Raw genomic sequence first — 12,567 nt, forward strand, 5'->3', positions numbered from 1 at the left:
GTTCTACTAATTTGGAAGAATTTCGGTCCGCCTGGCAAGACAGTCTTAAAATATACAGGAAAGCCCTCAGCAGTGCCAGGGCATCCTATTACTCTGCACTAATAGAGGAAAATAAGAACAATCCCATGTTTCTCTTCAGTACTGTAGCCAGGCTGACAAAGAGACATAATTCTGTTGAACCATGTATTCCTTTAGCTCTGAACAGTAATGACTTCATGAGCTTCTTTAATGATAAAATTCTAACTATTAGAGACAGAATCCATCGGCTCCTGCCGTCAACAGGTACTGTTTTGTCTTCAAACACAGAAACCGTAGAAACTGTTACTCAGTCTGTCGCAGTTTTAGACTGTTTTACTCCTGTTGACCTTCACCAACTAATTTCAATAATTTCATCATCAAAATCATCAACGTGTATTTTAGATCCAATCCTGACTAAGCTGTTTAAAGAAGTATTACCTCTAATTGACTCTTCAGTATTAGACATGATCAATCTGTCTTTATCAACAGGCTACGTACCACAGTCCTTTAAAGTAGCTGTGATAAAACCGCTACTAAAAAGCCTACTCTTGATCCAGGGGTTTTAGCCAACTATAGACCGATATTCAACCTTCCCTTTCTCTCAAAAACTCTTGAGAAAGCAGTTGCCAATCAGCTGTGCGATTTTCTAAACAATAATAGTTTATTTGAGGATTTCCAGTCAGGATTTAGAGTACATCATAGCACAGAGACAGCACTGGTTAAAGTTATGTGTATGTGTAATGTGTATGTATTCTGTGTATGCCTGTATGTTTAATTGCTACTGCAACAAAATCATTTCCCAAATTGGGATCAATAAAGAAGCAGTAAGTCAGTCAGTCAGTCAGTCACACTGACAAAACAATCTCACCACAAGACATTTAAGTGGCTGTTGTGGAGTGCTTAATCTGGGCACATGATCTTCGTTTGTTGCTTAAAATGACACTGAAACTTCATTTCTGGCCTTGAATGGAGCATTTGATAGAACCTATCAATTTTACAAATGTGGTTTGCACTGTATATTCCTTGTCGTGGTCGAGAGAGACCTCTTGTGGACATTGGAGTAGTGCTTATATCACTGTGTAGCCAACTCTTTTCAGCAGAAGTTGCTATTATTGTGGTAATTTACTTGATTATCCAGTAGGTTTTTTTTTTTTTTTTAAACTAAATATATATTCTGTGTGGTCATATTACTTCAGATAACCGTAATTTCACAAATTGATAACTGGCTGTCTATTCATACTGAAAATAGTATGTTCAATGTACACATCTACTCCTGCAAGGCATTACTAAAGATTGTTGACTGAGCTCCTGGACTACTGCAGTTTTCTGGCAGAAGACTTTGGCCAGACTTGTGTATGTCAACATCTCTACATAGATATTTCACACCAGCAGTATATAAAGTAGTTGCAATGAGTGAGCTCCATCTGGATAAAGCTGCACTATCACAATAAATCCAACATGTTCTCAGTGTTCATAATGTAATAGTATGGTATACTCTATGGCAATCAGGATGTATTTGTCCTACATACTTGAAATCTAGGGCTGTATTTCATTGAGACCCTTAGTTCTGATGAAGGGAAATCTTCAATCTACAGCATGCAATAATATTTTAGATAACATGATTTGATCTTTGTGGCACAGTAAGGGGAAGGCCTCATGTGACACTTTATTGCATGGCTCTGTAATTTGACGTAATTTCCATTAACTTCACTGGAAACAACATAATTTGGTACTAATTATGGGGAAATATAAAATTCAGAAAGTACAGTTCCAGCAAAGTAGTAGTGGTTCCAATTTCATTGTTATGAGTTTGCTGAATATGCAAAGCTCTAAAATGTGTCTATATATATCCTGTGTATAATTCAACACACACAGAGGGTAGCACTTCCAAAAATTTTAATCAAATTTTATTTCACATTACACAGATCATTCCAAGAAACTACTGGGAAATTATTGATAAAATGATGTGAAAATTCTTTTTGTGTAAACTGTCAACTTTGCTTCAGTACATTAGACCAAAACCAATCAAAAATGGAAAATTGATGAGAAAGATCAGGTCAGATCAGCCTAACAAGGCAATGTGATATCTATGAAGATGTCCTGTGTGTTTCTGTTTACCAGCAAGGTGAATGACTCACACAGTGTATCTGATGAGATTATGATGTTTCAGTGGCCCACTGACAGCAAAAAACTCATTATTATTTTTACTGTCAACACAAAAGGATGCAATGTCATGGCAATAATGTACCACCAAGTGTATATGCCAAGAACACTTGCTTCCTTATTGTCATCTGATCACGGTGGCTTAGAATTTGCACCAGAGAAGGTGCGACAGAGTAGAAAAAATTATTTTTAAATTCTAAATCTTCCTTACTAAAAGTGTATTTTTTCTATTTAAATCAGGAGCTCTCTGATCTGATCTGAATCTGACCACATTCAATGCCAGTTTTTCATACCTTAACGACAGAATAGGTTGTTTGCCAGGCCCAAAAACAAGCATTAAGCTTTGACACCTTTAGAACCAGACACCGACTTTGTGTTATTTTAGTCTTTTGGTATGGTAACTGTGGCAAAAGTAAATAAACTAGTAACCAAAGTTCTATTAAGGACTTGGTCCTACAATACCACTGAACTACTGCTCACATCTCCATAACATTAACTTAACTCTAAATTTGGAACCCTGAGCTATTGGCGCATCAACAGTTTCAGTGGCATCATAAAAGGATTAAGGGGGGGACAGAGTTCCATCACATCCATGTCCCTTGATTGACTAGATATGTTATTGTTGCCTGATGACTGGTTCTCAGCTTCATCCAGCTGGAAGTTCTTTCCTCCAGTGTCAGTGGCATCACTATTGTCAGCAGTCCCTGGAGTGTTCTGCTGACTGTTTGTTCTATTGCTGTCTCGATCAGTTGGTGCTTCTTTCTGAGCACCGAGTCCATCGTTCAGGTCTTTAAACATTTCTCTTGCAATTTTGGAGTCAGCAGGGGATGACAGCCATTGGTACACCTGTAGACATGGAGAGGAGGGCAGTGAGATCCAATTCATTAAAATATTTAGTTCAAAACACAATAATGCAGACACGTGCTAATCTGCCACACTTTCTTGATTATAACTCCAGTAAGCATGTACACATGTGCATTATTGGTATCAAAATGGATGCTGCACTCTTTCAATTGACACCTCACTTGACCAATTTGGATCTTCTATCTCCTGTCCACACCTGACAATAGCCAATGAGTCAGCACTGAAAAGAAGTACTTGCCCCTCCTCTTTTGTGTATAGACTGAGGCAATTGTAACCGATTGTGCAGATGACTGGCGCTTCATGGTGCCAAATAAATTCCGAAAACGAGGATACGCTGCTTCAGTGCCGAACATTAAAGCCAAAACAAAAAACATTACAAATAGGGATTTTATATAGGTCTTGAAATGATAAATATAGTAAATGTCCTAAATATAAAGATGGATAGCGTAAATTTAAGCATAGATGGCCTAAATTCCTAAAGCGGAATTCTTTTACTTGTAATTCTCTGCACTTTGGTGTGTTGCTTAATAATTGCTTAGGATGCAGCACAGATTCTTTTAAAAAGGGACAATGCATAACACTTTACTAATCAGCAACAATGAAATCATCATGTATCAATATGTTTAGCAATTTACTTAACAGATACAATGATATCGTATCATACTACGTGGACTATTATACCATATAATTTATAATAAAATTATTAATAAGAACAGGGCACCACTCTAAGATCAGGGACCAGTAAACACATGGTGGTCTGCCAAAGGGCTGTTCATTCAAAATGCCAATGTTTAAAATACCGTATTACATTTCATATTTATCAGGTGAACAGTGAATGGTTGAATTCGAGTGCTGACCCTCACAACCAACACATATGCACAAATAATCATGGGCAATTTCTCTTTAAATGTACAATAGCCTTGATTTAACCTCAGCAATACTAATCAACAATCAATAATCCTTCAATCAATAAATATCTATTGTCTGACTACAACTAAAGGGTGTGTATGAGCTAGCGAGCATGTGACACCCTCACTCGCTAGCTCATACACAGAGGGAGAAGGCAGAGAAGGAAGGCAAGACAGCGGATGTGACTGCCAGTGGCTATGAGTTATCAGAAGCACAATGGAGGATGTGCTTACATGTCTCTCTGACAACAAGTTGGCACTGAGAAAAGCTCAGTGTAGGACTACGCTCCCCTATGCTATACCTGTAAGGTGTGTGAGTGGATGCCTGTGAAGGCACATGGTTGTGTTTGTGTATGGGTTAGTGAAAGAGAGAGAAGGAAAAGCACCCAAAGCAAAGCAGAGGGTATCCTAATGACTATGGACAGAAAAAACAACCTTGTCTTTATTACACAGAAACCCAGTGTGTGAACTCAGCTCAGGGTTTGTCATCCATTCTCTAGTCTTTTAACTGATTAAGTGTAACCCAAAAATTAGAATCAGAATCAGATTTGATCACCCAGGGGAAATTGTCTTTGTTGAAGGGGCCCTATACATACGTACATACATACGTACATACGTACATACGTACATACATACATACATACATACGTATATGTATGTGTGTGTGTGTGTGTGTGTGTGTGTGTGTGTGTATATATCACATACATACATAGACATAAGACAAAATATAAAAACCAAATATTTGTAATACTTATATAGATATACACACACACACATATATATATACATACACACACACATATATATTAGTGCTGTCAAAAATATGCAAATCAATTTTAACAGTGTCATCTTTTATATCGCGCGATTAACGCTCTTTGTGACCTAGTGAACTTGTAGTTTTTTATAAGCTGTGGCCACTGCTAGTAACGTTACAAAAACTAGAGGATCCGATTGTAAACCGGCCACCGGCTTGCATGGATGTCAAGCGCGAAACGCCGAAATGGATGTGAACAAGATCCTGAATGGAAAGTTTAGTCTCAAAAAGTTGCCAGATGGGTCGACTGACAAGACCAAAGTTATCTGTGTGTATTGTCGGTGTGAACTGAATTATCACCGCAGCACATCCGGTCTCAAATGCGACTTGATGGCCAAACACACGGAGAGTGTGAATTCTCCGCCGCCTCCTTGTCAAAACCAGACGATAATGGATGGCTTTCGACAGAGGCATATGGATACCGCAACTAAGAACAAGCTGACTGCAGCCATAGCCAAGTAATGTTCATTCTTTCTGGAGAGAAATAAGAGGCTGGGTTGATAAGCCTCTGGTGAATAAACAGAAGAGCATTATAGTCTGACTGCTTGTATGTTCAAAGGAAACTTAAGAAAGGAAAGTTTAAGCCATTCTTTAACTGCACTATAGCCTGACTCATAGTTTACAATGATGTGCACTTTGTAACTTTATCTTGTATCACCCTGTTTTGATCCCTTAGAAAGGGCTGTTGAAGGGGCTTTTTTTGTATCTTTTTTTTTTTGTCATCTGTTTATTGACAGTGTTAAATTGTGTGAGATTTGATTCATTCAAATGTGAATGACTGCTCAAAGTGAGAATGTTAGTGTGAAATAAAACACTATACTTTGTTGTTTTCAATAAAAACCATTTGCACAAAGCAAGCCTATCCACTTTTCCATGTTGATAACAGTATTAAAATGATAATTTAAGGGACATTTAGAATAGATAAAAATGTGTGATTAATTTGCGATTAATCGTGAGTTAACTATGACATTCATGAGATTAATCACGATTAAATATTTTAATCGATTCACACACACACATATATACATACACATATAAAACAAAATATATATACTGAGAGACTATAAGTATACACATAGACAAATAAAATAGGTATATAATAATAATAATAATTTATTTGTATAGCACTTTTCATACATAAGAAAATGTACATACAAAGTATGTAGTGCATAATAAAGTACATACTGAGGAAACGCCGTCTTGAATTAAAAAAGAAATTGAATGAAATGAGGAAACAAAGGAGATAAATCTGCAATATTAAAACAATAATAATTGTAATAATAATAAAATAATAAATATATAAAATAAAATTGAACAAAATTAAAATAGCCTTTTAGATAGAATAGAATAAAATAAATAAAATGAAATAAAATAAAATACCTAAAATTGAAAAGACTAAAGGCCAGACTAAAAAGGTGGGTCTTAAGTTTGCTTTTAATATTACATGTTGCCCTCAGATCTTCAGGCAGGCTATTCCATAACAAAAAGTTCTGGCATAGTAACAAAAACATGCCTCACTCTAACTTTGGGTACTGTTAAAAGGCCACTTCCAGAAGACCTGAGGGCTCTGCTGGGTTCATATGGTAAAAGCAAGTTAGATAAATACGAAGGAGCAAGACCATTCAGAGCTTTATAAACCAATAAAAGAATTTTAAAATCAATTATAAAACACACAGGAAGCCAATGCAGAGACTTTAAAATTGGTGATATGAGCTCTCTTTCTGGTCTTTGTCAGCATCCAAGTGGCTGAGTATTGAAGTAATTGTGGTTGGAAAATATTCTTTTTAGGGAGACCAGAAAGAAGAGCATTGCAGTAATCAATCCTGCAGGTAATAAAAGCATGAATAAGTGTCTCTGCATTGGCTTGAGAGAGAAACTGGTGTACTTTGGCAATGTTTTTTAAATGATAAAATGCCTTTCTTGTGACATCCTTTATATGAGCCTCAAAGTTCAGTTCTGCGTCAAATATTACACTGAGATTTGTTACTTGTTGACATGGGCTAAAAGAGACTGCTTGTAGTTTGCAAGCCAGTTTCTCTCTCTGGTCACCTGTACCAATACCTAATACCTGAGCTTGGTCCTGGTTGAGCTGTAGAAAGTTCTGTGCCATCCAGGATTTAAAGTCTGAAATACAGTTAAAAAGAACATCAAGTGATCCTGCGTCATCAGGAGACACAGCGATGTAAAGCTGTGTGTCGTATGCATAGCTGTGAAAGTTGATGCTGTGGTAGCATGTATAGGTTAAAAAGGTTGGACCTAAAATTGACCCCTAGGGAACACCGCATTTCATTTGATAAAAACTAGATACGTGTTCACCCATGTTGACATAGAATTTCCTGTCAGTGAGATAAAAACAGTACCAGAGTTGCCAATTAAATTTCAGAGTATGTTTAAAAGAATGGAATGATCTACTGTGCCGAACGCTGCACTCAAATCTAACAGCACCAAGACAGACAGTAATTTTTGTGTTCATGTTTGACCTGATGTCATTAACAATTTTCACTAGTGCTGTCTCCATGCTGTGATATTTCCTAAAACCAGACTGATATATTTCAGCAGTGTTTGTCGAGGTCAAAAAAAATCATTTAATTGGTTAAAAACAAGTTTTTCTAGGATCTTACTTAAAAATGGCAAGTTGGAAACAGGTCGATAGTTCTCTGGCACTGATGTGTCCATATTGTTCTTCTTCAAGAGAGGTTTAACTATGGCTGTCTTGCAAGCAGTGGGGAAAACACCAGTCTGTAATGAATGATTAATGATAGTCAGCAGATCATTTTTTTAAAAACTAGAAGCGTCTTTAAAAAATGATGTTGGAATGGGGTCTCAAAGGCAGGTTGCTGAACTTAACTGGGAGATAACTTTCAGCATCAACTTTCAGTAACTTTCAGTATGTCAGCATCCACCAGGACAAAACTCTCCAGTGTTTCCTCATTTAAAAGCGCAGATTCTGAGAAATTAAAATGTGTATACTGACAATGGAAAAGACTAGATCTAATAGTATCTATTTTGCTTCTGAAGTGGACTGCAAGATCTTCACATGAAAGATTTAGTTCAAGAGGTTGGTTAAAAACAGGGTTAATTAAATGGTCAATGGTTGAAAAAAGGACTCTCGAATTTTTGTGATTGTTATTGATTAATTTTTTTTTTAATCTTTTTAATCTTTTTAAGTTTTACTGGTGCCACTATGTCAAGTGCTGTCTTGAGTTTACTGTTAAAATTATCAACAATAAAACTTGCAGCCATTTCAGATGTAAGATAGCGTTTCCTTACAGTATGTTCTGTAATTTCCTGTGGTTTAAAATCATTTACCTTAAAAAAGACAAGGAAATGATCTGATAAACCCACATCCAAGTCTAGTCAGTCAAGACCAAGTCTTGAAGGGGTCAAGTTTCAATGAGGGTTGCAGCTCCATCAGTGCCAAGCCACGTTTCAGTACCATCAAGATTCTTCTCTAAAATAAGGGCATTTATAAGAAAGGTCTTATTTGAAAGAGATCACACATTCAAAAGTGCCATGTTCAGTGACCTCTGCAATGTTTGGGGAGGAACGGGGGGGGGGGGGGGGGGGGGGGGGTCCACATATGTTTATATATTTCAAGTTATTGAGATTATGGCCAGAGGACATTTCTTTGTTGTTAGCATTTCAAGTGTTCTCTGGTGGTAATAATGACAGGGATAGATGAATTGTTGGAGACGTCTGAGGGTCCCAGTCCTGTAATGCAGCTCTCACTGTTAAAGGTGGAACTAAAAAAATAGTGACTTGGACCTGGGGGACATCAATCACTGACGGGCTGGTCAGTAGGTGTGGGTTTGCAGCAAGGAGAGGTGAACAACGTGTATGTGTGCTGGATGCCGTATGTCAAATTGGCAGACAACAGACGGCTGCCAGATCTGTTCAGGTGCAGTCCATCTGCCCTGAAAAGGTGCCTCCTCTCCAAGAAGGCATCAACGTTATCTATGAAGCCCATATTGTGGGATCTACAGGCAGCGGAAAGCCAAGTGTTCAGGATGAGCAGCCTGCTGAAGCTACCGATTCCTCCACAGGTGGGGGTGGGGCCAGAGATAAAGACACCTGAGTGAAACTGTTTGAGTGTATCGAAAAGGCGAATGAAGTCCTGCTTTAGAAATTCGGACTGCTGTTTGGAGATATCATTCGTACCTGCGTGGATGATGATTTTGTCAGCCTCCGCAAAAGATCTCCTGATGTCTGGAATTTTCCCCGTTATGTCTGTAACAGTGGCACCCGGGAACGACAGCGTGAGTGCCCCCCAATGATTCATGTTGAGTGCCAAAGATGATAGTGATTGGAGGAGCCATCAGCTGGCGAGTAGGGGGGCGTGTGGTTGTCTTCCAGGATCCTGCTTTGTAACGTACCGTGACAGACTCTTCTGCCGGTTGTTATTGAGCTGCGCTGAACGGACCCGGGGAGCAGTGATGTCAGCTGGTTCAGGAGCATACCTGGGTGATGACTGCAGGGGGTTTGGGTTGGAGGCTTTTGGGAGCGGTGGGAATTCCAGCTCGTCCAGAATGTCAAACTTGTTGTTCAGTTCGAGTGCACAGGGAGGCAAGCATTTAGATGGTGACTTTTTGCTCAGTTTGCTCCTCTGGACTCTGGACCTCGCATCTCTGCTGGGGTGGAACTGGCCGGTTGCTTGGGCTTGGCTCCCTGGAGAAGCCAGCGGTCCTGGTCTGGATGTTGGGTGACAGGGATTGTGGAATCGAGCTCCGGTTCCCCTCCAGCTGCGCCCCTTAGTCTTTGCCACATTTAGTTGCAAATGGTTCTGCTCACACCATGTGACATCCTCATCACCCTTACTGATACATCCAACTATCGCAGAGTCATCACAAAAAAGAAGATGGCAGGTCTCTGTCCAATAGTTGAAGTCTGTGGTGTAGAGGGTGAAGAGGAAGGAAGAGAGGACAGTCCCCTGCGGGTCCCCAGTGTTGCTGACACACAGTACTACAGGCTAGTGCTGGGCGGTATAACCAAAAATGTATATCATGGTATTTTCAAAATTATAACCGTATATATATATTTTTTTTTTCATCTGGAAGACAGATGTTTTAACACAGGTATATCCAGGGGCTCATTGGGCAGAGTACCGTTATCTTGTCCAAGCATATGGAGAAATTCCTCTGTTGAAAATACTTTTTAAGCCTTTTTTTCTGCTTGCTAATGTTCTTATCTCTTATAAAAGGACAAAATGCGAATAAAACAGTAAAATAACACCTCAGGCTGCTCAGCAGAGTCCTCTGTTAGCGCTCTGCTCATTCATGAGTAAATGAGACGGAGCGGTGAAACTAACTGCGCAGTTAGACCAGTCAATACCTCAGCAACCCATTGGTCTATTTTGATGATCGACACCTCTATTGACCAGTCAGAGTCAAGAGATTCGAGGGGCAGCGCCCAAATTCACCATAGTAACACCAATGACGATCCAGAAAGAAGTAAGCCCAGAGTGAGGTTATCACATGAAGAGCGCTCCCTTCACTCTAGAAACACCTTCCACTTTATGTAAACAACCATGACCTTCGTGATTGATCTGAAACTAACGCAGAGTCATAGGAGGAGACATCAGCAGCTTTTTTTCGAGCTGAAATATAACTTTTGACTTTTGAGGTAAGACATACTGTATGATTTAGCGAAGTTTTTTTCTGCTACTGTTTGGCTGCTAGCCCGCAGAGTTTTCATCGCACAGTGAGGAGGCAGACATCTTCATGATCATCAGACTCTCGCTTTCATATGATGCCAGGCTTGTGTGGTTTGCATGAAGTGGCGAAATAAATTGGACATACGCTATTTTCGTCTTTTTGTTACAAGACATGCTTGCAGCTAAGGTGGTAGAGCAAATTGCTCGTGTTTCCGCCTCCGGCGACAACTTTAGGCTGACAAAAAAAACAACAGACATTGCTCCTCTCTTTGGCAAGTTCAAATCATGTTCTACTAGTTCTGCAGCTTCGATTTCGGAACTTTCAATGTCTGCCCCATCCATCTTTACCGTAACGTAACACCACAGCACTACAATTTACCCTCACCACGCCCCGCACCATACCTGTTTAGAAGTGCAACATTGAAAACGGTCCCGTCTGAAACAGTGTCACGTAGCAAAAAGTTCTGGACATTGTGTAATCACATACACCGGTGTGGCGGTATATTAAAAATTCATATAATAAAAATGAACACTGGTATTCGGTGTGAACCGGTATACCGCCCAGCCCTACTGCAGGTGCACACACACACACACACACACACACACACACACACACACACACAAAAAAAAGCCTGATGGCGTGGGACACACAATCAACCTAATATGTTGAGCACACAGACACAAGCAGCAAACACAATGATTGAGGTATCTCAAATAGCAACAACAGGACTCAGTTGTCCATTAATTTTACAAGAATACAGTCGTGTAAAACAATGACAACAATGAAGCTTACAGTTACGGCCTAATAGGTTCGGCAGTGGTTCTTAGAGCACAGGCGATGACGGGGGCTAATATGTTGCTTTGTTGGTGGTTGAATGTGTGGCTGGTCCTGTAAGCAGTAGAGGAAAAAGTGGAAAGTGGACGTCATTTAGTGGAGTTACCTATGCTTTTCTTTCTCTAAGAAAATGGGTGATCCGTGTCTTCCTTCTGAAAGCAAAGTGACATTGCTGAATACACATACAGCTGACTGCTCTGACAGAGAGTGGGGCATGGAAGTTATCCTTGGAACATTTCATTGGCATTAAGGGAACTGCGCTAAGATGGTTTAAATCCTACTTGTCAGATCGCTCTCTTGTACGCGTTAATGACGACTCCTCTGTGCTCACTAAAGTCAGCTATGGAGTTCCGCAGGGTTCTGTGCTTGGACCAATTCTATTCGCCTTATATATGCTTCCTTTAGGTAAGATTATCAGGAAGCACTCAATAAATTTTCATTGCTATGCAGATGATACCCAGCTATATTTATCAATGAAACCGGAAGAAACCAGTCAGTTAACTAGACTACAAGCATGTCTTCATGACATAAAGACCTGGATGACCTGCAATTTTCTGATGCTAAACTCGGACAAAACTGAAGTTATAGTAGTAGGCCCTAAACATCTTAGAAAGTCACTTTCTGATGACATAGCAGCTATGGATGGCATTGCGCTGGCCTCCAGCACCACTGTAAAAAATCTGGGAGTCATCTTTGACCAAGACATGTCCTTTCACTCCCATGTAAAACAAATTTCAAGGACTGCCTTTTTTCACCTACGTAATATCGCAAAAATCAGGCATATTTTGTCTCAAAATGATGCAGAAAAACTAGTCCATGCATTCGTAACTTCCAGGCTGGATTATTGCAATTCTTTACTATCAGGCTGCCCAAATTCGTTGCTGAATATTCTCCAGTTGCTCCAGAACGCTGCAGCACGTGTTCTGACAAAAACCAGGAAGCGAGATCATATTTCTCCAATACACTTTGCACTGGCTCCCTGTAAAGTTTAAAATAGAGTTTAAAATTCTCCTCCTTACTTACAAAGCCATAAATGGCCAGGCACCTTCTTATCTTAAAGAGCTCATAGTACCTTATTGCCCTACTCGAACACTGCGTTCCCAGAATGCAGGTCTACTTATGGTTCCTAAAGTCTCAAAAAGCAGAACAGGAGTCAGAGCATTTAGCTATCAAGCTCCTCTCCTGTGGAACCATCTTCCAGTCTTTGTCCGGGAGGCAGACACTGTCTCTACATTTAAGAGTAGGCTTAAAACTTTCCTTTTTGATAAAGCTTATAGTTAGGGCTGGCTCAGGCTTGTCCTGGACCAGCCCCTAG

General features: G+C 39.6%; 1 protein-coding gene across 2 annotated transcripts in view; it reads right to left on the bottom strand.

The window, feature by feature from the left end:
* Positions 1 to 1,898: 1,898 nt before the first annotated feature.
* The window catches only part of snapc2 (small nuclear RNA activating complex, polypeptide 2), a 28,538-nt gene continuing 17,869 nt past the window's right edge, over positions 1,899 to 12,567 (bottom strand). The window contains exons 6-7 of one of the 2 annotated variants that reach the window (XM_070993091.1): positions 11,211 to 11,306; positions 2,943 to 3,027 (exon numbers count right to left, since the gene is read on the bottom strand). In XM_070993091.1, the coding sequence (XP_070849192.1) occupies positions 11,220 to 11,306 (87 nt within the window). In that variant the 3' untranslated portion in view covers positions 2,943 to 3,027; positions 11,211 to 11,219. Of the gene's footprint in view, positions 3,028 to 11,210; positions 11,307 to 12,567 lie in introns of both variants that reach the window. The other variant, XM_070993090.1, reaches the window with a different exon arrangement.

The sequence above is a fragment of the Chaetodon trifascialis genome, chromosome 23 (assembly GCF_039877785.1).
Source record: "Chaetodon trifascialis isolate fChaTrf1 chromosome 23, fChaTrf1.hap1, whole genome shotgun sequence".
In the NCBI taxonomy this organism is placed as follows: Eukaryota; Metazoa; Chordata; class Actinopteri; order Chaetodontiformes; family Chaetodontidae; genus Chaetodon; species Chaetodon trifascialis.